Raw genomic sequence first — 25,628 nt, 5'->3', positions numbered from 1 at the left:
TAAATACTGGAAGATAATTGGTTTATTTCTTCTTCTAAATGCCCTTAACGATTCAGTTCCATGCCTCTTTAAGATGGCTTCTGTGCTGCCCAAATTCTGTGTGGAATATAGTGAGTATTCTTAAGTGTACATGATAAATCCATGTGCCCTGTGGATGAATTTCTTCCATCAGTTGTGGGCAACAAGCAACTCAACATACTCAGCAGTCATCTACCCAGACCAAAATACCATGTTAGCAATAGTTAAAATAATGCAGCACTTTCCAAAGTGGAATAATGAAAAGTTAGGACCAGATTTTATATGGAGAGGGAATAAGACAGAGCAGGGAAATATAACGATGATGTGCAATGATCAAAAACAAGAAAGGCAGCTGGATATTTATCTGATGGGAAATATTCAGACCAATAAAAACAACGTTTATGTCTTCCTCTGCAGTAATCCAGTTACCTTTCAATAAGCATTTATTAGGCACATACTATGTGTCAGGCACTGTGCTAGATTCCAGAAATAACATACCAAACAAGACAAATCTGATCCTACCACTCATGAAGCTAAGAATCTAGCATTAGCACAAGACAAAGGTGCAGGCTCACAAAATCATTGGTTAAGCATGTAGTATGAAGGGAAGAAGGAGCTGAGAAAGAATGACACTCGAGAAACGCATTAGATAGAGTAATCGGAAAAGGCCTGTCTCCATAACATCTAAAAGCTAGACCATAAGGGTGCCTCAGTGGCTCAATCAGGTAAGCATCCAACTCTTGATTTCATCTCAGGTCATGTTCTTAAAGTTCATGAGATCAAACCACACATCAGGCTCTGTGCTGACAGTGTGGATCCTGCTTGGGACTCTCTCCCTCTCTCTCCCTCTGCCCCTCCCCTGCTCGCTCGCACGCTCGCTCTCTCAAAATAAATAAATAATCATTTTTAACAGCTAGGACATGCAGAGAGAGAAAAGCTAACAAGGACAAGAGCAGGGTGACCATTCCAGGAAGACAGGACTATGCCGTGCAAAGGCCCCTGAGGCAGAAAAGGTTTGAGCACCAAGGGACTGAGAAGTCAGTGTGGCCGCAGTAAAGTGAGCAAGACGAGAATGGCACCTAACAGGACTGGTGAGACCCTTTAGGCCATGGCGCCCAACCAAAATTTTATTCTAAGGACAACAGGAAATCAGCGGAGGAGCGGCATAAGGCGATTTATACTTTATGGTGATTATCGTTGCCGTGTGTGGAAACAGACTTGAACACTGGAGTTTGTCGCAATGGTTTAAGCAAGAGAGGATGATTCCCTGGACCGGAATGCGGCAGTTAAACTGAAAAGGTGTAGACAGATTCAGATCTATTTTAGAAGTAGAACCAATAAAAGTCACTGATGGGTTGTATATCAGGGCGACAGCAAGGAAAGAACCAGAGAGGGTTCTCATCAAGTTACTCCACTCATATACGGGGTCTTCCCACAGGTGACAGCCATCACCTGATAGGAAGTCAGGCTCATGCAGGCATCTGATCTATGGGACATGGTATGTCTATATGCATAAGTCACTCATACACCCTGACCAAAGAATAACAGAAACAGTGTGTGGTTGTCTTTGAGACGCAATAATGGCATACTAGGCAGAGATTTCAGTGAATTCTCCCATGAGAATTTTATTGTCATGCTGGTGCCAGAGCCCTATAGCTTCCCCCCAAAACCTAGGGTTAAAAGCCTTTCTATACGTGGGTGCACCAATTCTGACTTTTACATACAAGTGCTCCAGAGAAACCAGCTACCAATCCATCTGTCTCCACGATAAGCAGCAGAGATAATATAAACTTCCAAGCGGATCTTCATGTCAAATTGGATGACTCATGTCAAATACATCAAGGGATATTACAGCATAACTTATTGGCTACCAAGTAAATAACTATAAAAGGCACATTTACGATTAATTTTCTTATGATCATTGAACAACTGGGTCCTTAAAAATAGTCTCTCCGTATGATTCCTTCAGAAACTGGGTATACAAAACAATGCAGTGCCCCCAGGGAGAAGACCTCTGAGGGTAAAGAGAACGGACTGCCTTGTTTATTTTACGTGCTGTGCTCAAACTGGTTCCCAAAAGCCACAGAAAGCAACTGCCCCCTTTTCCCCTGCCATGGTTGATGCACAGTCTCACTACCTTTCGGATTTGTTCGTTCCCTGTTAACCACTTGAAGGTTACTGGCATTGTTTCTGTTGCCCTTCCTAAAAAGCTGGCACATACATAATTATCCCAAAATCCATTGGCCCATTTGTCTAGGTGGGCATTTTTATCTTTTTAGTATGTATACTGATGATACACTCCTGTTCATAAATTGCAAAATGAGAGATGACTTAGAGACAGAGGGCAAGAGGGAGATCTCTCTCTCTCTCCCCCTTTCCCTCTCTCTCTCTCTCTCTTGCACGCGTGCGCACACACACACACACACACACACACACACACACAGGGGAGAGAACCTCTTGTTTTGGCACAGGCTTCACCAAAACAGACAGCAAATGGAGATACACAGTAGTAATTTATTTGGAAAAGGGTGTTATCTTTTGTTCCTGCAGACTATTAACTGTGACCTTTTTTATCTGCATTTCAAGGACTTTGCTTGAAACAGACCCCATTATTTTAGTCTGTATATGAAGGATTCCTTTCAAAAGGCTTTCCCCCCCAACACTCTAATAAAAAGCACAGAATTCTTATCTCCTGCCCTGTAATCCTTTCTGTCTTCCATTTATTCTAATACCTTTAAGTTTTAATTTTATGGTCTATCTCCAAGCCTTCCTGCAACCTTTGCTCTCTAATTTGATGGTCCATCTGTACTGCCCCTTTTACGATAGTACCTCACTAGCTTCTAAGCCACCTGCTCGGTTTCAGTGGTGAGACTGTAAGAGATTCACAGATTCACATCACTACACTTCACACCCTTTTTAATTTAACTCTGTAAATTCACTTTTCAACACTCCCGAGCTGTTAATTCTAATTTGGCCTCTCATCACCTGCAATGACTGAGCTGGATCTTTATCTGTGCCACCCATAATGCATTTTATTACAGGTTCCATACTTCTGCAACTGTAGTAAAAAGATGAAGAGTGTACCAAGCTCTGCCAACATGCAAAGCTGTCACTATGTAGCTCCTGTTGGAGAATGTCCCAAAATTGGCATGTGTTTCTACTGCTTCTCCCTTCTACTTCACATATTCATTCCTGCTTCAGCCACAAGGCTCCCCAGATAGCCAAATATCCTCCACATCAAAAGAACCAAGAGCACACATCTGAACACACTGTCCATCCTATCCGTTGAATCTGTGGGTGTTCTCTGACCTCTTACTACCTTGTTCTTAATAACACTTCTATCCAATGTATGATATTTAATATGTTCAACATTTTAAGAAGTATATCCCTTTACATTCTTCTCTGACTTACAGGATGCTTTTCTACTTTTCCTTTTTAAATCACCAGCCTGGTTAAATGTCATCTATAACCCCATCAATGTCATATATTATATGTATATATGTATGTCTATATGTGAGATACAGTTCTCATCTTGACCTACTGTCTCAATAGAACCTATTTCTAAGCAAATGCAATCTAAAAATTCCTTTGAGTCTTCCAGTGACTACTGATTACTGTAGCTAAATACCATGTATAACACTCTGCTTTATTTCACGAGTCAAAATGTAGACTACCCAAGTGTGCTGAAACTTTTCAGAATCTTACCAGATCTCCTCCTAGAACAACCTGCTGAAACAAGAAAAGACTCTCCATAGACATTATCCTTCAGAGACCATCCCGGTAGGATTGTGTCCCTCCCTATTAGCCACAAGATCCTACAAAGTGTCTTCCTTGAGGATGTGGGACAGAGGCAGCAAAAAGAACAAATATCCAGGGAGGGAGTACTCACTGAGGGGTTTAAGGACGCTGCTGCTGGATTCATCCGCATTCTCCACATCTGACTTATCAGAGTAGTTCTCAGAGATTCTTTCTTTTTCCTTCTTTTCTTTGTGCCCTGTCTTTCTCTTGTGGCGTCTCCTTCTCCTGTAGCTCTTCGGCACATGGACCCCAATGTAGATGGTGTGGTGGCCTAAGAAAGGTACACAGATCATCAGTCATTTCAAATCACATTCTCTGCTGCATTTAAATTTCATAAGCTCCTCAGGTCAGAAGAAAATGTCTATGAATTCGTTACCATTTTACATTTGACAAACTGGAAAGATAAAATCTCTTCCTGGTTTTCAGTTAGCGAGAGTGTAATTCAACCTGTTGGCTGGCATTGGGATTCTGGGAGGGTATACTCCAGTATAGAGGACTTTTCTCTAGGGAAACCAAAAAATACCAAGCCAGAAATCAAGACGCCTTGTATGGTCATAGCTCTGTCTTCAATTAGCTATTCGACCTTGAACACATCCCTTAACCATTCTGGGCCTTAATCTCATCATTCATATAACAATAGCCTTACATTCGTGATCCTGGGAGGCCTTCCCAGTTCTAGCCTGCCATGAGTCTGTGATTATACTGAACAGAGTGCCGAAAAAGGAGGTCTTGGAGCAGCAAAAAAAATAAAATAAATATCTAACTCAAAGTTCAAGAAGTCATTCTGCTGGGGATAAGCTTTTGCATTAAAACTTTTTTTTTCCACGAAATCAGCAGAATAGAGACTTAGAACTGGGACAAATTGAGAAAAAATAAGACCTACTTGGAGAGAAGATTTCAGAAATACTCAAATGTTCACACTAGGAAACAGCTAAAATGAATGTCCGTTACAGTGCCATTCTCGTTTTTCTTTTTTCGTTTCCAAAACTTTCTAAAAACTGGTTGTTGCAATGATAAAAATAAACCCAGCCCAGCAAAAATTGCCTTGAAGAGAAGGGCATGAGGAAAAAAGATTGTGAAATGCTTTTAGTTCTCTAGATGGTAGAAGCTGCAAAACTGACAAGTGGTATTATTTTTACAAAATCTGATAAGACAGGAAGAAAAAAGGAACTCAAAGTTCCACATCTTTTTTTTTTAATTGGGAAACTTTTACTTTCACTTTATATACAGCACAACTTCTGAATGTGGGAACCACCATCTCAAAAGTAATGTGAAAACTTTCTTTTTGAACTGCAAATTAGATGAGATTATATCATCTTCCTCAACTCCTTTCCCATTCTCGACTTATTCCTAGATGACCACTTCAGTGTCCCAGATGATATCACACACCTAACATGCAATACGTGTACACACATGATGCCTCATATAAACGGCTGTGAGTCACTTTCCACAGCCACTCATCAGGCATATCTAAAAACACTATAATTCACAGGGTTGATCCCTTAAATTGGAAGGATTAAAACAATGATATGCTCCTTTAGGAAAGAGCCTCCAACTAAGGAATGCAGATCCCTAACTGAATGGGTTAGCATTCCAAAAAAGTCTGGTGTTTGGAATGAGGTTGGAGGCATCTATATAAAGTGTGAAACTCCCCCCTCCCAGCACACAGAATCACACACACACACCAACTCAACTATTACAAAGTACAGTGAAATTCTCCTCACAGAATGAACGCCAGTGAGAAATTTATCATGTCTAACCATTTGCAAGCAAATTGTTCTCATGGGAAAGCTGTATTATACTAGGAAGTAGGAAATGTCTCAGAAACAATGTGAATTAAGAAACAGTGTCAATTGTTTCCTGTGCTCCAGCTACTGAGGGAGTCCTGCAGCTTTATCTCAAGTCACACAATATATGTAAGCAAAGCCAACGAAATTCTTCAGTAAATCAAACACTGAAAGGTTGGTTGCTTTCATTCAGGATTTAGGAAAATATCATGAAAAAAATTAAGAAGCTGGAAAATTTTTAAACCTGTCACATTATTTTCTACATCTTGCTAAATAATGGCAATAAGCAAAAAAATAAAAAAAAAAAGGCAGTTGTTACATCTGTCATATTGATGTTACACAGAAAGATTGTTTAAATATATTTACCCAAATCTGCACAGTACCTTTGATAAGTCATTTAAAAGACAGCTTAAGGTGAGTGGGGAGATGGGGTAAATGGGTGATGGACATTAAGGAGGACACTTGTTGGGATGAGCAAATCATGACACTGTGTTGTATGTAAGTGATGAATCACTAAATTCTGCTCCTGAATCCAAAACTCCCATGGTATGTTAAATAACTTGAATTTAAGTAAAGAAATTTTTAAATAATAAAAAAATGAAAGATAGATTATATGGGCTGATAGGATTTTAAGGTAAGATCTCTATAAACTCATGTCATTGTCAACCTAACCAAAGAGGGTCATTCAGAGAGTGAGCTTTCAAAGCCCACGGAGAGGAACGTACCCTACCTTCTGGGACCTAACTGAAGTTGCAACACCACAAAAAATGGTGCCGTTTTATTCACATTGTGATCCCATGCCTCCCCCTGCCTTATGAGGAAGATTCAGCCTATCCCTGTCTCCTCCAGCTCCTGCCTTAGTTGCCTCCCGTCCACGCACACCCTGCTCACCCTAGCATACACTTTCACACAGCTGGGGAAGCCTTCAGATCATGCCGCCGCTTTCTGCAGCCCAAATATCAAGCAGAAAGGTGGTTCCTTGCAAGACACCCCAAATTTCAGACATTTTTATCAGCTTTATTGAGGTATAATTTAATTTACATTATTGAGGTAAAATTCACTCATTTTAAGAATATAAGTCAATGATTTTTATTATAGTCACAGAGTTCGTCAACCATCACCTTAATCAATTTTAGAACATTTCCACCAATCCGAAAAGATCCCTCATGCACATGGGCACAGTACACTCTCTGTACCTACTCCCATCCTGAACAACCACCCTTAAGCACTTTTGATACTTTCAGTGATGGCCTCTGGGAAGTTATAATTCGCTGGTATCCACACAGCCATGAACTTTTTTTTTTTTTTAATATTTTATTTATTTCTGAGAGAGACAGCATGAGCAGGGGAGGGTCAGAGAGAGAGGGAGATACAGAATCAGAAACAGGCTCCAGGCCCTGAGCTGTCAGCACAGAGCCCGACACAGGGCTTGAACCCATGAACCGTGAGATCATGACCTGAGCTGAAGTCAGACACTTAACTGACTGAGCCACCCAGGTGCCCCAGCCATGAACTTCTGTGGGGATCCTTACAACTACAGTAGAATAAAATATTCCTCAAGTAAAGAAGATACTGGCTCTCAAGAGCTGCCGGAGGAAATCATGACACAGAGCAAAAATTCAAAGCATCCTCCTTTTTCTTCTCACGCGTTACCAGTAACTAAATTTTCCTTTTCTGTCTTGTGTTCAGATGGAAGAGAAGGAACACGGTCCTAAGGTTCCTTAAGAACCCGGTGACAGTGCTTGTGTGTCATCCATTACTTCTCAGTTGCTCTACACGTCAACTTTTTTGCCCATGGGAAGAGAGCAAGACTAACTTCGCCTTGGAAAGTGAGGGTAAGGCATGCTTTCTCAAGGTGACAACCAAATATTTCATAAGCTGTACATGCCAAGTTACAAAAATATCAAAAGTAAAATGAGCTCAAATGGAAGCATTCTTGCTGCTCCCACAGAACACCTGTCTTCAGGATCAACAGAAGCAGAATTACTGACGAAAATATACTATTGTTGATAAGAATCTCACGGGTGGATTTGGATATTTATTTTCAATAAAATATCTTTACTTGTCTCAGAGATGTGTCATGAAGATTGATGGCTATTTTTAAAACTAGAACTCATTAAATGACAGCAAACACTTAGGAAAGATGCGAAGGTTGAGGGTGTAGTATTATTTTGCACATAAAACAAAAAACAAGAAACTTGACAGACAAGCATTCCAATCCAGCAAAACTGGAAGAGTCTACAATGCTGAAAGAACTCAGGGAGAGTTACCTGCTTAACTTGTAAGAAAATTTTAGACTCAAAAATAAAACAAAATAAGATAACATAAAGACCTCTCAGCTAGAAATTTCACCAAAAACTGATTCCAAAGTTTCACCAAAAACTTCTTTCCAAAGGAAAAGCAACAATTTTTCTAAAATAGCTAGAATTCATAAGCAAAGGTGATTGTCTCAACTACACTCAAATAGGGGAAAAATATTTACAGTGACTGTTTTAAATATTATTAAAATAAAGTTTGCATTTTTGCTACTAAAATTGTATCAAGTAAAACCTGAAATCTACATTTGACAGTGTTCATTTAGGTGTGAGTCAAAGGGCATTGAGTCCTTGATTTGGCAGTGGCCTCAGTATCATGTGTTAAAATAAATACCCTGCATGCCTTTCTCTGACAGATGGTGTAAGTTCCCAACAAACTGCAAGTGTCTTGGGAATATCTCACAATCCATCCCATAGCCAGTACCACTGGGAAGAAAGCATGGCTTTCCTAGTTATCTCTGACTGTCAGAAATTATCACTAGGTGATGCTTGCATCTTCCCATCCTCACCTGCTCCACCTGGGCTGAAAGTAGTCCTGTGATGCTATCATGTCCAATTCTTCCAATTCCTGAGATATTTCTAAACTAATGTCATTGATAGTTGTTATCCTGTTTGTAGAACAACAGAAAACTTTTACACCTGGTAACTCTGTAGTCATTCAAGTTAAGAGGTTGTCACAGACAATGTGCTACCAAGGGTGATTTAGGATTTTGTAGAATTAAAGCCATCAAACCAGAAGACAAACCAGAAGAAGGTTTTACTCCACCCAAACTCAAAATTCTGCAAAAACACTGAATAGTTAGACCACATATGCCTCTATATACAAGATAGATCTATTAGGTCCTATAGGAAACATATTACTGTTCTTACTGTACATACAGATGATAGCAACTATTCATTGGATATTTACAAATGTGCCAGGTTCTGGCTAGGTCTCCGAAATCTATTACCTCATGCAATCCTCACAACTGCACAAATTAAACACTACTATTAACATAACTATACAAGCAAAGAAACCAAGGTTCAGGGAAGTCAAGGATACTGTCACTGACAAACTCATAAAATCACACAGGAGAAATAGCTCTCAAGTGGCAATATCAAGAACAGTGAGTGCTTCCTGCTAGGAATTTACCCAAGGGATACAGGAGTGCTGATGCATCGAGGCACATGTACCCCAATGTTCATAGCAGCACTCTCAACAATAGCCAAATCATGGAAAGAGCCTAAATGTCCATGAACTAATGAATGGATCAAGAAGATGTGGTTTATCTATACAATGGAATACTACATGGCAATGAGAAAGAATGAAATCTGGCCATGTGTAGCAATGTGGATGGAACTAGAGGGTGTTATGCTGAGCGAAATAAGTCAGGCAGAGAAGGACAGATACCATATGTTTTCACTCATACGTGAAACAGGAGAAACTTAACAGAGGACCACAGGGAAGGGGAAAATATAGATAAGGAGAGGGAGGGAGGCAAATCATAAGAGACTCTTAAATACTGAGAACAAACTGAGGTTGAGGGGGTTGGGGGAGAGCGGAAAAGAGATGATGGGCATGAAGGAGGGCACTTGCTGGGATGAGCACTGGGTGTTATATGGAAACCAACTTGACAATAAACTATAAAAGAAAAAAACAAAAATAAAATAAAATAAAAGAATAGTGAGTGCTTCATCACTACTTTGGTGGTGATTTGTTGGTTTGATTTTTCTTTTTGGGGGTGGAGCTTGTGCTAGACAGCATTTATACTATCAGTCTTATCACTAATTACACTTCCTTCCTTGTGTTGGCTGCCAGAAATACAAGAGACAAATCTCAGGCCAACCAGTGGTGGGCAGACGGAGTTTTGAGCCATGCATTTTATACACTAACCTCACTCTTCCAGCTTTTCAACCATTATTTTCCCTTTACACTAAATCATTTTTGGGATAAGGAATCATATGAATATTTTTTAAAATCTGAGATGTCAGTAGTGGGGGAAGAGGATGGCGATGGCTGTGGGGAAGGATAGGTTTCTAGGCAGAGATTTAGACATATAGATTTAGATCAATCTAAAAGGGATCCTCAGAGGACAGACAAAATCTTTGCCATCCCCATCCTTCTACATGCATGTCTAATGAAACACTGACAGATGTTCCCATTGCTGCTCTTTCTATAATCAACTGAACTTCTGTTTTCTCCCGTTCAAAGATTCCACAACGTTTGGCACGCTGTATCATTCTTCTAGAACTAATCAGCAATATTCCCAAAATATAAGTCAAATATTGCCTTTCCTGGCTTATCTAAAGTGAGCTGGTCTTAAGCCAAGATGCCTAAACCATGTTGTATTTATAGCCAAGAGGGATGTAAGAGAGGGAAACAAAATTAAGAGATATTTATTATTTCTGTTTTAATTATGGAATGAAATGTGGAAGAGGGGGCAGAACCTCTAGATGAGTGACAAATTAAAAAAAGATACTGTGGACTTTACTTCTTAAACCAAAACAAATGTCAAAGATTTTTTAGACGTAGAGGACTAAGAACCTTAACAGAATCTTTGTATCAAATTGAGATGCCTCAGAGGCTGTGTGTTTGACACATCATATAATAAGAAATAGATCAGTATCTATAAACCTAAATACTTTAATAAATGAAATGCAAATAATTTGTTAGCTTATGACTCACAAACACAGAAGAGTGTCCATAAGCAGCTCTAAGAAGATATAATCCAAGTAACACTGCTAATTTACTCAGGCATAAATACCAACTCATGAAAAGACAACCCGCTTCAAAAAGCACCACGTAATTTTGCAGTTAACACAGGGAACGTCAGCCCGTGGTGAGATGTTTGCATGAGGGTTCGCATTTCAAACATGTACCACTACATGGGACAAGGGTTGATTTTTCTTTTTGGATTTTGGATAGAGGCCACTTTTCACATAGAAGAAAAATAATGCCTATGTTTATTAATAGAAAGTTATATATTACTTATGTACTTATAAATCATTTTGAATGCTGGTAAGTAATCTCTTAATATTAATGCTACTAATCATACTTGAGGTTAGGCATGCAAGCAAATAGTATAAGTGATGAAAAACAGGGAAATACTTTTCTTCCCACTGAACTGCATGAGAGTTTTGTCCACTGAAAGTCTCCCAGAAATCCTTAGGGCAACCTGAGGTTCCCCAAGCAAGACTGATAAGAAATCTCAGCTTGTTTACCAAGTACAGTGCTTTTAATATTTAATATATGATGATGATGATGTTAACAATCTCTAGGCAGGAACAAACAGGTACAGGAAAAAGTCATGAAGGGGAGTCAAGCTTAGGGTTACTTGGCTAACCTCCTGTCCTTTAGCTGAGTAAACTTCTACACCTGTCTTTCAAGTGTTCATTTCTAGTGAAGTTCTAATTGTAGCCTTTAGGTAAAGAGGAGGACTCTAAGACCACACACTGAAGTTAAGTTTCCATTACAGTTACCATCACTAACAGCTGATAAGAGGCAAAAACTGGCAAGCATTATACAAAGTTACAATTAGTGAATATTTTTAAAGACATGTAACTTTAATATGTTCAGTGCTCATCAATTATTTGAAAATATCTAAGCTAGAACAGACACTTACAGGTAGTATGGGAACCTACCTTAATAAATAAACAAGACCTAAAGTCACCTTATTTTTCATAAACTTCAGTTCCTGAAGTGCTTCACAATCCCTAAAAGGTTGAGTCTCCAAAGTAATTTTAACTTTGCTTTAGCAAAATCTCTTTTCTATTCATCTGTACACATCAAATATAATCTATATTTATATCTACATATCTATATCTCTTATTTATATCTATATAGATACAGGTATATACAAATATACAGAGATATCTGTACAGACTCCATATATAGGGAGATGCAGAGAGAGAGAGAGAGAGATCATTTTTATGGACAATCCAAATCAAAGCACGTCAATAAATTGTCTCCCACTGCATATGGTACACAAGTACACAAAGGTGCCATACAAGTGTTGATCTCCTTCTCCCTTCCCTTTCTGTGGGGGAAAATATAGAGCATGATCTTCTTACCCCTTTGAGACCTGGTAACAACTTGTGAACTCCCTCTGCTCTCTAGCAAAGGCACCCTGAGCAGGACGGAAGAGCCAACTTTAGACCAAGTCTAACATGCCCTTCCTTGGGCTGCTTTAGTCATTATACAGAGTTTAAATGCTAGACACAGAGAACACCTTCCATAACCTCAATCTTCCCTCAACCTGCCCAGAAACACGTGCCTGGCAATCTCCACCCTGCTCCGGGTAGAATTTCATCCAGAGCTTTCACACAGTGAGTGCCAACCCCCAGGAGCTGTTGTCCTTTTACTTGACTGAGCAGAATAGATTGGAACCAAAAGGCCTGGGAAGGCCAGTACCAGGTGGGGCGGGGCTGAGAGTGAAGAAGAATCACCCAACAGAAAAAGATGAACCCTCCACTCATCCTGATACTCCAGACCCCCAAAAGAGGATGGTGAATGTTAATGTGCACTACACATACTGTCAGATAAGATCCATCTGTGATCCAAACACTGAGAACTGACAGTTTCCATTATTTCCCTTGTGGTCACCATTTGCACAACTGAATGGGAAGCAGGGTTGGAGGAGAGAAAACAATGGCTAATCCAATGGTCACTGATAACTGGATTTGCAATTGCAGCCAGAGAAGCAGCTTAGAGAGACACATAAATGCACACATTCACACTCTCATCCTACCCACATTGTCCATCTCCAACTCTATTATGGGTTCCCTTTTAGCATTGGCGTAAGCCCTGGCTGGGTAATAGGAAGAATAGTCTTTAGTTGCTATAGACAGATAATCCACCATATAGTTAATGCACTCATGGCTAATCAAGTATTCAATATTTAATATTAGTTCACATAATTCCCTCTTCTCACATACCAGTACATAGGTAAATGCGATAGGGATAACGCCACAGGACTAAATAACCAAGAAGTAGGCAAAGAGACCCAAGACACTTAAATTAGCCTGAATAAGGCCAACTGCAGAATCTTCATGGCTACAGTTTTCCTCATGTTCCCAGAAAAGAGAAGGACAGCATTCACTGACATAGCAGCACATAATCATACTTTTAGAATTGAAATAACCTTAAACATTATATGGTTCAACCTTTTCATTTACCAGTGAACCAGCTGAAGCCAAAGAGCCAGTGAATAACATAGAGACTGGAACCCTTGGTGGTTCTGGACATACAAGGTTTCCTTCCCACTTTCCCACTGGCACCACCATGGACCAGCCCGCCACTGCCACCCCTCCCATCTTCCACTGTCTCCAAAATAAGGCAAAAAAATAAAATAGCCCTTTCAATTTAGTAATTACCTAGAAGGAGAAAAGGGCTTATAAATTCTCCGAAAATGTTTCTGTCTTATAGAATGACCAGTTTAAGTTCACAATCCTTAGTTCCATAAACTGCCCCAAAATAGGATGATGTTCTGGCTGTGACATCTGTCCCTCCATTGATCACCAATGATCACTTTGAGAAATGGTAGAAAATTTTTAGTCTTTCCCTCTATGTCCTCCATTACACTTAACCAATTAAACTATTTAGAACGGTTATAGAATTTGAAGAGCTTAAAAAAAAGCATCTTAGAGAAAATACAGCTCAACATTCTCACCTTACAGATGGATACGTGAGCCTGGACAGGTTAAAGTGATTTGCTTGTGGCAACACTGACAGTAACCGTATTAACAGGGGCAAGGACCCAGACTTTCTCAATGCAGTGCTCATCCCCAAAATGAGGAGCTTATGAAAAGGTGCAGCCAGCCAGGCTGTGTCTTCTTTTCTCTCTCGCCTTTTTCATAAGCTCTTCCAACACCTTCCATTCTTCTCCTCTGTTCTTTCCACCTCCTATTCTTTCAGGTGCTTCTTCTAGTTCTCATCCATCTCCCTTTTCAAATTCCTTTCTGGCTCCAGAGGGAATAGACCTCACGTGTCCACAGAATGGCACATGAACTTCCCAAATTGCTCACAGCGGAAATCCAGAAGCACCTGCTCCCACCTACCCTTCTGTGTCTCTGCAGGTCCTTCCAGTTCAACCCAGGTATCTCCATCATCTCTTGTCCCCACTCTAGTACAACCAAAACATCATCTCTCAGTTGAATCTCAGCAACAGTCTCTCACTTTTATCTTTGTCCTCCTGTGATGCTCTCTCCATCTATCAGCAAAAGGGATCTTTTTGTAAAAATGCAAATTTGGGAGACACCTGGGTGGCTCAGCCAGTTAAGCACCCGGCTTCATTTCGGGTCAGGATCTTGCAGTTTGTGAGTTTGAGCCCCGCATCAGTCTCTGTGCTGACGGCTCAGAGCCTGAAGTCTGCTTCAAAATCTGTGTCTCCCTCTCTCTCTGTCCTTCCCCTGCTCACACTCTGTCTCTCTCTCTGTCTCTCTCAAAAATAAACAAACATTTAAAACACTTTTTTTAATGTAAATTTTGTCTGGTCACTTTCCTGCTTAAAACCCTTCTGCAATGGCTCCCCAGAGCGTACTCAATAAAATCCTAAATCTTTAGCATAGCATAAAAGGCCATGAATCATCTGGATCTTATCTACCTCAGGCCATGTTCACCCAGGTCACATGGTCCAGCCTCAATGTTCTAATTTCCACTTCTCAAATAGGCCTATCTCTTTCTTGCCTTTGCGCCTTCACACATGCCCACAAAATGTGACATTTCCATCATGCTTGACCTAGATGGTTCCTGTACAGCCTTTGGTTTCAAATTCATGCCACTCTATGGGAAATATGTACCCCTGTTTCCCACCCAAACTCACCCACACACATGATCCACTCTCTACATTATCTCACCAGCCAACCTTGTCCTTAAATAATGACTGGTTTATTTGATCAAACATTCATTGTGGCCTGCACTGGGATATGCTATCATATTCAATGACACATGTAAGCCCAGAAAAGCAACATATTGGAATTTATATCTGCAACTGTTCTTAACATTTTGATAAGCTTAAAGAAAAACAAAGCACTGAGCATCAGTTAAAGCTAATAAGAAGAGTTAACACAGATACTAATCAACTAATTTGTTGATTACTGGATATCAGTATTAGCTTTAGTCTGAGAGCATTCCGCAGCCACAGCAACCACTGACAATAAATTACAGGCAAGGAGTATATCCAAGGGAGGCAGGATCTTAAATTTACTGGGTTCATCCTGGCGACTTCAAATTACTTTACTAGTACTCTTAGCAAAACTAGGAGACAGGGAGGCACAAATGCTATTTCTTTGTGGAAAAAAACTAAGGTTCAGAAAGTAACTAATTTGTCAACGGCTTACTGCCAATATCATAGCATTTTTCAGGTATTATCCAAGAATCCTCAGAGCATCTCTGGTAGGTAGATGAGAAGACAGGTCATTAACTGCACTTTGCCTAAAGGAAATGTAACCACATAAGCATGCTTGGCCTCATTGCACCCACAAAGGCAGGGCAGAGCCAGAAACAGAAATAGGTTCTGAGATTCCTGGTTCTCTACGATGTTCTCTTTTTTAATTTTAATGTTTATTTATTTTTGAGAGAGACACAGAGAGAGACAATGTGTGAGTGAGTGAGGGACAGAGAGAAAGGGAGACACAGAATCCAAAGCAGGCTCCAGGCTCTGAGCTGTTAGCACAGAGCCCAACGTGGGGCTTGAACCCACAAACTGAGATCATGACCTGAGCCGAAGTTGGACACTTAACTGACTGAGCCTCCCAAGTGCCCCTCTACGATGTTCTCTAACCCATAGCACAGGCTAGATAAAAGTACCTGAACAAACAGATACTGATCTAATTTGCCAAATACATGTATCCATTGGATTCAATTATAAGCTTTCATTCCACATCCAAGACATTTTCTCTGTTTTTCAGTAGGGATAGAATTACCTGTTGAAAATCTGATAATCAGCTGGAGGTGGGATGGTGATTTAACAAAACTACAAATGTGCAGTTCTGGCCCCCTAAAGCTGATATGTTGGCCAATATTACTAAAATTCAAAACCTATTTTTTTCCAGAACTTTTGGCCTGCTGAAAGTTGTTGAGCATTCCACCATGAAAAGAGTCAGTAAAACAATGTCTCGAGAGGCTTAAGTAGAGTCTATTCTCCTTGCAAAGTCAGCAGACTATAAAGAAAGGTGAATATGTTGGATACAGCACTGCCTTCTAATTCTAACTCCGTGGAAAGGTAAAAACAATTAACCAGATTTAAAAGCTTTTGCAGCTATTCAGAGAAGCAAGTTATTTAAGTCACCTATACTGCTGATTCAATGGGTGTCACTCACCACGCTCCCTACCTTCACCTTCATCCCACCTGGCAATCAGCAGCTTCACAGGCTCCATGTTTGGAACCTCCTGTGAGCTCCTGACACGGCAGGCTCTCACCTCAGTCCCCTAAATGCCAGCAGCCAGAAAGTAAAATTAAATTTAAAAGTTAAATAAATAAACCCCCACCAGCAAGCTCACCACAGCAACAAGAAAGCCTCAACTGAGCCTTATTCAGCTTTACTCTAATCTTACTCTATTCTCTCTCATCAGACTCAATTCTCAGTTCCCTCAATGATTCTGCATTTTGTGATGACAAAAATGGGGAGATACTTAGCTCAGGTTTATTTCTATACTATTGCATAATCTCATTTCATTGGCACCTAAATTATATAATAACCAACAAAGAACAGGATTATTCTAGTCTATGCTGGGTGGGAAGGAGGAATATATATATATGTCTATATACATACACATATATGTATACATATATCATATGTTTATTTATGTGTATATATGTGTATATATATGTGTATATACACATATATACACATAAATAAACGGACCCCTGAATCCTCTTCATTGGTACACTTCGTTTCCAAAAGAAGCACTTTTACAGGCTTTATTAGACAACAGCCACACACTTGTATTTTACCTTGTATACAATGATAGTTAATATGTCTCTTCTTGAAAACGAAGATAATTTAACAAACTGGGGGCAATATGGATCAGAGCAGTCTACCCATGAAAATTAGATCTCACTTCTGAGCTTAAAGGGAACCAGAATGAGTCCCAAGAGAAACCGACAGTAGGACTTGGGAAACTTTACTTGACCATTCTAACTTGTCTTTTTCAGTACAAGATGCAAGTATGGTTAGGAAGGCAAAGGATAGATGTTGGTAAAAATGAATTAAGCAAATAAAAAACATTTAAGATGTTAGTTAGAATTTTTGGACTGATAATAATCACTGAAAATTATTAATGAAATTATATCAATCAGAAAGACAAAGTAAAGAAAGTGATTCAAAATAAGGCTCCCCTATTCCCAACACCAGGTACAGAGGCAACGTAGTTTCTGATAATTATTGAAGCACGTCTTTGGTAAATGGCCTGTTCTATTGCTCTCATTTTACAGGGCAAGAAACCCAAAATCCAAACTGTACTTTGCTTTGTTCACTTATGCAATGATTCGGCAATAGATTAGGCAAGAGTTTTAAAACTTTTATTCCCAAACTGATGCTTAGCCATTCTGTTTTAACAGTGTTAACAACTATTTTAATTTTTAAAACATGAGATAATAAAAAAATAGATCAAACACTATGTCCCCAAAATAAACATCAAACAACATGTTTCAAAAATATGACCAGAGAAAGCTTCTAGAAAGAAACTCAAACTATAAACAAAATTGCCGCGAGTACATTACTTCAGAATTTCTGGATCCTTGAAGAACACAACCCAAGCAATGAGTTCCATTTCTTACGGCTTATTGCAAAAAAAGAAGGTAGACACCTAGGACAGAAAGTGTCCTCAAGAGGGCTTTAGCCCAAACTGTACTAACCTGGGAATTCTCTATAATTGGAAAATTCTGGGAAGAAATGTCTTATTCCAGTTTCAAAACCCATGGAACTACCATCAGATTCCCTTGAAGCAAAAGAACTCTATATGAAAATACTTAACCTCACTGATGTGGCAGGAGGTGTCAAATAGCTCCTGAGCTGAGCATTGCCTGCTCTAGCGACCCTGGCAGGCTTTCAGCTGAGGCCATGATGGGAAAGAAGCAGGGTGCTGAGAAAGGTCTGTATGAACACAACCCGCTCTGGGAAACCCACACTGTTATTCAAGTATCAACCCTTACACACCTCACCACATTTCTTTACAGCTCTCCGGTGGGTGGATACAGGTTTCTTTTAAGAAGCCTTTTCCTTCAGCAATATTTGCCCAAGTGTTTCCTCTGTATACACAGTTTCTGAGTAATAAGGGTGAACAGCGGAGAAGAGGTCAGCAAAATGCAACCGGACACTTATATCCAGTGCTCAGAATAGCCCTCGCTCCAACTTGGCCCCTCCCTTCCCATCCGATAGGTTTTCATTCACTCCTTCTCGGCAATTACGTTTTTAACCATTGTAATTATTAACAAATGTCTACCCGGCCCCACTTTTTCTTTAGAATACTACCTCCTCCAATACACATAAATACGTCATCATGATATCCTCTAGTGAAAAATAGTGTTAAGTCATTATGATTTCATGTCTGTAAAATGTTGAGATCCTGACCTCCGAAAAGACAATCGTCACCATTTCATCAGTGTAGTCTCGCTCTTTGAAAACCAGAGTATATATTCTCAGGGAAGAGAATAACACAGACATGCTTAAAGGCCCTCTTTTACTTATCAATGTGGCTATATAAACACTATAAATATGTCAGTGATCTCTGCAAAATCAAATAGCAATAACAGCGAGGACTGGATCATTAGAGGCTGTATCGTCTCATTTAATAAAGAGTACTAGGGGAACCCAATTGCTGACTAAAAATTTAAGCAAAAACATCAGAGGATTATATAAGTAATTCTACCTATGTTTACTTAGTGATATTACATATTCACTTATTCAATTCTTTCTTGTAACAAATATCTAGTAAACATCTACTCTGTTCAGACCCTGATCTACTTTTTTTGCTTTTATTTCCCTAAAAATAATCCTCCCTTAAATTCCATGAATTTCTAACCATTCTCTCCTTTAACGTCCATCAGTAGACACGGGAATTTGTAAAAATTCTTCTTCCATTTGGATAGATGGGAGCACACTTCCTTCTGGACTTGGTTTTGAATACAAGAGGAAAACCACCACAATATATCATAATAGCTTTGAGAGCACTGATCACAACTTCAGAAATGGAGACATGTTTCAGCCAATATTGTCCTGCTGTATTTTATGCTTCCTGAGCTGCTGGTTAGACTTCATATTAAGAAAAGGCCCCTCCTCATAAGGTCAGAGTTGCCAAGGCTTGCTGGGAAGGTACCTAGCCCTGCAGAGCCAAGGCCTTATCTCAAAGGATAAGGTGGAGTTTGCTCTTTTCCCCTATTGCAAAATATGAGAATATTAAGTAATCTGTTTATATCATACAGATCCAAAATCTTGGCTGGTTTTTTTATGGATAAAACATCCATAGGATTTCCTTCTGTTTAGAAAAAGCTACCTGGGGCTCTTTCTTCAGATCTCAACCCTGGTTCACCCAGTAAAACCTGGCCAATTTCCCCTAAATGTGTTCAAAATGAAAACTTAGTGTTTGTTCCTCATGGCCAACATTTCTGGGTCATTCGGGTGATGTCCATTACCAATTTGTCATCTACAGACCAATTCTGTGGAAGTGCCAAGGCTGGAGCTGGAGTCTTTTGGTACAGAACCAAGTAGGAGTATCTGATACTATGAAATTTTTACATGAGTTTATCCACAAAAAATGTTAACTTTACAAAACTATACAGGCGTACATATACACTGATACAAGGTAACAATGAAAGAACAGATATAAAAGCTTCTCTTTATTTTAAAGATTAAAGTGCCACTTGGTTGCCTTTTTAAAAAAAAAAAAGGTATCTCTTTAAATCATTAACACAAATGCACACAAAGGGAATTATGTGAAAATGAGGTGTAGGTCTTTAAATATATCCCACATAAATTCATTATTTAAACAGAAGATGACTCCTCTTCTGACTCACTCTATTCTCAGTGAGCTTTGCAGTTGATGGTTTTCTACTGAGTTTTTAGACCGTGGATTAAGCATCATGCCACCCACAGAGAAAAAGTTGAACCAGGTGAACTCAGGGCGTGGTTGGAAGGCTCAGTCTGTCTCCCCTTCACAGAACGACAGCAGTAGAAGAACTGTGAGGCAGCATCTGGCCCTGCTCACCTTCAGGCTGAGCTGAATCCTATGATCACAAATTAAGAGACCCTAAAAAGACTTTTAAAAGCATAAACATTTCAAAGTGACTAGAGCTACTGGATCTTAGTCACCCTCATAGTCGCTTATTGGGAGCATATCTGATTTGTGCAAATTACTTCAAAAAACAAAATTTTAGGGGCGCCTGGGTGGCTTAGTCGGTTAAGCGTCCGACTTTCGCTTAGGTCATGATCTCGCGGTTCATGGGTTCGAGCCCCGCGTCGGGGTCTGTGCTGACTGCCAGCTCAGAGCCTGGAGCCTGTTTCAGTCTGTGACTCCCTCTCTCTCTGACCCTCACCTGCTCACACTGTCTCTCTCTCTCTCTCTCCTAGAAATAAATAAAACATTAAAAAAAATTTGGAAAAAAAATTTATTTTAAGTTTACTTTTGCCAAGTGTGCTGCATTATATTTCAACCATGTTTACCCTAGAAGCAAGAGAAATAACTGCATGGATATAAGGAAACATTTAATAATACAAATGAAAGGTGGTCCAGCCCTTTGCCCTTGGGATTTCTGATCCTTAAAACTGGAGCATCTACTTCTGCCATGATACTACCAGAAACTCAACCACTTCAGAACAAAGATGAAAGTTTGCTTTCCTTCAAATATGCCCTTCTCTACGCAGTGAACACTATGAGATGGACTCATGTCCTTGAGGAAAATATTCCCTCTCCAACTATGAATCCTCTTTAGAGGTGTCGACAGTTTTCATTCCCAACCACTGAGACCATGAATAAGCCATAAACCCATCTATTTCAACTTCTTTATACTTCACATGGAGTCACTATACAATCTAAGTGATGCCACCCCCACAAGATGAAGCCAGGTGAGGAAAATGGGAGGGTCAACTAAGAGGGCACCGAATTAGAAACAAAAAGTCCCAAACTGCAGTTTCAAGACTCGTACTGGAGAAGAGCCTGCACTGGTGGGTAGTCTCCACCAGATAATGACACCATAAGCAACCATCTTATAGGGTCTCAAAATTCAGGAACGGGCATCTAGAGAAACATGCCTCAAAAGAAGTATAATCAGCTCAGACTCCAATCAACGTGAAAGATAATCATGACAACACAAGTCTTCTCAGAATACAAAAATATACAAAAACCATGAGGCGAGTTCAATCATCTCAAAGCCAAACAATTTTACAGATGTTTCTACCACATTTTATTGTCTTTTTGCTTCTTCTTAAAGAAACCTGACTACAGATTTGAGTGCTATTCATGGCATTTGTGCTTGAAAATCGAGCATAATACTTTAGGAAATAAATTTAGTGAAGGCCTTAAGAAATCCATGTATTAATATCCTACTGCAGTGGAGTGCTGTCAATCCTACAGACCTTACAAACCCAAGAAGTGAATTACATTTCCTGTGAACTTAGCAAGAAGATTATTCTCAAGGAACACACACACATACACACACACACAGAGTACATCTCATTCCCAAGCCTTCCCACTGATTTTTCTAATTTAATTGTCCTGAAAGTATATGTTCATTCAATCCTACAATATTTCTTACATTCATATGCTATAACTTTAAGATTCTTATCTCAGAAGGGGAAAAATAGTTGGGGAGAGGGAGGGAGGCAAACCATGAGAGACTCTTGAATGCTGAGAACTGAGGGCTGATGGGTGTGGGGGGTGATGGGCATGGAGGAGAGCATTTGTTGGGATGAGCACTGGGTGTTATATGGAAACCAACTTGACAATAAACTATTTAAGAAAAAAAAAAGGTTGTTTTCTCCTCATTAATACTGGGACAGTGGCAAAGTCACCACAATGGAGTCTTAACACAGAGGCACAAGAATCTTAAGACAAAAGTTTTACTACTTTGCTCTCACTAACTTGACATTTTCCCACAGTCATGTTGTAAAAGTGCAAGGAACCCATAAAACAATATGAAAGAAAATACTGTAGTTTCCTTTTTCCTAAGTTACTTGGGCATCAAATTCTTATTAGTCAGAGTCCAGAGCATAAGTGAGGAAAGGAGGGAAATGGGGGGTGAGGAGACTATACAATCAAAAGAAACTGAGTAAGCAAACGTGAGAAACATCATAATGGCCACACTATTCCAACTATTCCAGGAGGCACAAAAGCATCACGTGCCCAGGACCTGGTCTTCAGTCTGGTCGAAGGATCACTCCAGAACACACAGTATTTCTTTTTTCCAACCCCCACCCCCACCCCACTGGTCCAAGTTTTGGGTAGGCATTAGATGCTCACCAAATCGTACCAATCAGACTAGAGCTTCCAAAACACGTATGAATTGTCTCTCAGGTGATTTTAAAGGGCAGAATTTATGACATAGTTCACGTGCAAGCTTCATTTCACTTTAGGAGTGCTATCTACAACTCTCATTATTTTTTTAAATCTCGTTGTAAATATAATACCTTGTATATCTGTGATTCCCTCACATTATTACTTTAATAAATATTAATTAAGCCCTATCTTCTCACTATCAAATAAACAGTATTATTCCCACATTACTGATAAGTCCAAAGAAAAGAGAGGCACACTAAAAGCATAATAGGACTAACTAAAATTTAACTCTCATTTGGTTTTTTACAGACACTGGGAAACATTAACAAAAGAGGTCCTGGAGGTTTTTTAAGTAAAAAATGTTTGTCCATCATTTCCTAACTGAAACGCATCCATGATCACCCCTCTTTCTGTCCTCAGTTTACACCCATTTTTGCTGCAATAATGATATCGTTCTCCTTCTACATCTGTTTCTCTACCCTGCAAGCTCTAAGAAAGAATATCAGAAGATGCTGCCAAGTACATTTAGATAAATCTAGCAGCTTCTTTGCATTAGTCACTGCAAGGTGGTAACTATCCAGCAAAACATTTATTTCTGACGGAAAGGCATGGCTACCATAGGCACCTGCTTCAAAAGTAAAACATCCCCCTTTTGTTAACCATGCAGGACCACACCAATTCAGATTCCAATGGTCCAATGAAGTTCTTAAAATGACTTTCTGTGTTGAGGTAAAATGTGCAGACTAACAAAACTCCATAGAAAAGCTTCAGTTTTTAACTTCCAGAATATAAGATATATGAAATGTATGGGTGCTATTCTCTACAAAGACACGAGTGTATGAACATATACCTCCCCAGCCCCATGAAGCTCACCTTCTACTTCTTCTTCATCACACACATGTTTAAGGAAGGAGGCTCCTCTGTCCAGGACAGCTTCATCCTCCATCCTATAGTAATAAAAAAGAAAAAAAGAATGCTCAGACTTCTCCTGGAGTGAGCCACTTGAAGTAGCCCAGCTTCTGGGCAGGTTAACCTGCAAGCTGCTGTTCATGTTAACAGGGCAGAGTCCCTCTTCCTTTGGTGTCTGCTACTCCTTCACGCAGCTCCTCTCATCTGGTGCTTGAGAATATGCCGGTCCCACATAGCTTCAGTTCTAACCTTGAGAGGGCACCCACATGGACAGGTGAGAGAAAATCATCTCAATCCCATAGGCTGGAGGTTAGGGGTGCTCCCTTTGGGATTTGCAAGAAGGAAAAAAAAAAGATGAAAGCAAAAAAAAAAAAAATAAAAAAAATACCAAGAGAGGAAGTTTGGTTTGTCTGGAGTGCTCGTGATGATCGTTTGTGGAAATCCAGCTTCAGTGCTTAGCTCTTTAAACACCCACTGCATAAAAATGTATACCCTCACACACACACACACACACACACACACACGCACACCCACCCACACACAGAAAACGACAGGGAGTTAGGCTAGTGCACAGTGGGAGCCTAGCTTCCAGCCAGCCTCTTAATACCAGCACAGCCCAGTATTCTCTGTTGAGTGGCAAGCTTTGAGTCACATGTTGGCCTTACGGAAATCTGACATCTGAGGATTATCCAGCAACCCGGCTTCAGCAACAGTCACATATATATGCCACCCATTCATTCATTTTCCACATTCTTATCACACGTCCCTACGTATATCTGTCCTGTTAACTCTTCCCTGAAGGGCACAAAGTTCTTCGGTTTATAGCCACAGTATGCTGTCCTCCTATCTCCTTACATAATAGGATCTGCTCTGCAATTTCATATGCTAAATAAGACCTCAGAATCCATCCAAGTAATGACAGCGTTTGTACGGCCTCTTCATGCCAAACATGTTTCTTAGTTTATAGAAGGAGTTAAGGTTTATTTCCATACTCTGTGACTTCTTTTCATTGCATTAACTTTGACATGCAGAATTCCATGAACTCTATTTATAGTGAAAGCAGAAAAAAATCCCGAATTGCTCAAATGCTGCTTGTGTCGCACCGGTCTAGAAACAAAGAACTTTCTCTGGAGACAGCTGCTCTATGTCATACCATACGTAAGCTCTGCCAGAGAACCAAATGTTCACTCTGTATTCTATTCATCCAATTATATGCTCAGGCACTGAATATTGTAAGTCTGTTTTCCATATTGTCTGTATAACTTATTCTTATGCCTCAGATATTTGTTATAATCTATGTGGATATGCACTGAATTCACATTTTCCTCTTTTCTATTTTAGGAGCATGTCCATCTTGCAGACAACTATCTGAGCATAAAAAGTCAGAAATTCGGTGTCAGGTAGACCCGGGTTTAAAAAACCGAGCACTACAACTTAATATACGTATCACCTGGGGCAAAGTATTTCACTCTTTGAGCCTCAGTTTTTCCACCTAAGAAACTGGGGTAACAATATCAACCTTGCAGGATCACGTTGAGACTCAAATTAGGTAACGTACATGAAAACATTCAGTTTTGTGCCTTGTGCCTACTACATGTTTAATAAAAGTTTCCTTCCTTTATTCTTTCCTTCTCTCTTTTTACCCTGACCTTTACTGGTAAACAGTGCCATTAAGAAACTCATTACCTCTGGGGCACCTGGGTGGCTCAGTCGGTTAAGCATCTGACTTCCGCTCAGGTCGTGCTCTCACAGTTCCTGAATTTGAGCCCTGCATCGGGCTCTGCTGAGAGCTCAGAGCGTGGAGCCTGCTTCAGATTCTGTATCTCCCTCTCTCTCTCTGCCCCTCCCCTGCTCACATTCTGTCTCTTTTTCTCTCTCTCAAAAATAAATACACATTTTTAAAAATTAAAAAAAAACTCATTACCTTTGGACACCTGCAGAATATCTTCTTTTCGTTTATCCTGATATATGTCTTTTTCCTTCTCTATACTCAAACTAAAATATAAAACTAATTGCAAACAGGATATAAATCAGCCATAAGGATTATAGTGGAAAATAAAATGTCTTGAAACTTGAGAAGTCAAATGATTTACCAGCCTCCCTGAGCCTCAGCTCTCCATGAAGATTAAATGATACAACATATTTACCAATTCAACAAATATTTAGTGTCTGCCATATTCCAGGCACTCCTCAGAGGGAGGGGGAATATATTCATTAATATGACAGATAAAACTCCTAATAAAATAATAATAAATAGATGAACAAGGTAAACTTAGATAGCCTTAAGTGCTTTGCACAAGGTAAAATGAGGCAGGGGTTATTTGGCATAAG

The 25,628-nt window shown here is 39.7% G+C and overlaps 1 protein-coding gene across 2 annotated transcripts in view; it reads right to left on the bottom strand.

The window, feature by feature from the left end:
• SLC4A4 (solute carrier family 4 member 4) overlaps window positions 1-23,334 on the bottom strand; it is a 301,173-nt gene extending 277,839 nt beyond the window's left edge. For both annotated transcript variants that reach the window (XM_077750185.1, XM_077750178.1), the window contains exons 1-2: window positions 23,262-23,334; window positions 3,908-4,087 (exon numbers count right to left, since the gene is read on the bottom strand). In XM_077750185.1, the coding sequence (XP_077606311.1) occupies window positions 3,908-4,087; window positions 23,262-23,334 (253 nt within the window). The remainder of the gene's footprint in view (window positions 1-3,907; window positions 4,088-23,261) is intronic.
• Between the last annotated feature and the right edge of the window lie 2,294 nt (window positions 23,335-25,628).

Source organism: Crocuta crocuta, unplaced genomic scaffold (assembly GCF_008692635.1).
Source record: "Crocuta crocuta isolate KB4526 unplaced genomic scaffold, BGI_CrCroc_1.0 scaffold1, whole genome shotgun sequence".
Classification (NCBI taxonomy): domain Eukaryota; kingdom Metazoa; phylum Chordata; class Mammalia; order Carnivora; family Hyaenidae; genus Crocuta; species Crocuta crocuta.
This window is presented reverse-complemented; position numbering and strand designations above follow the sequence as displayed.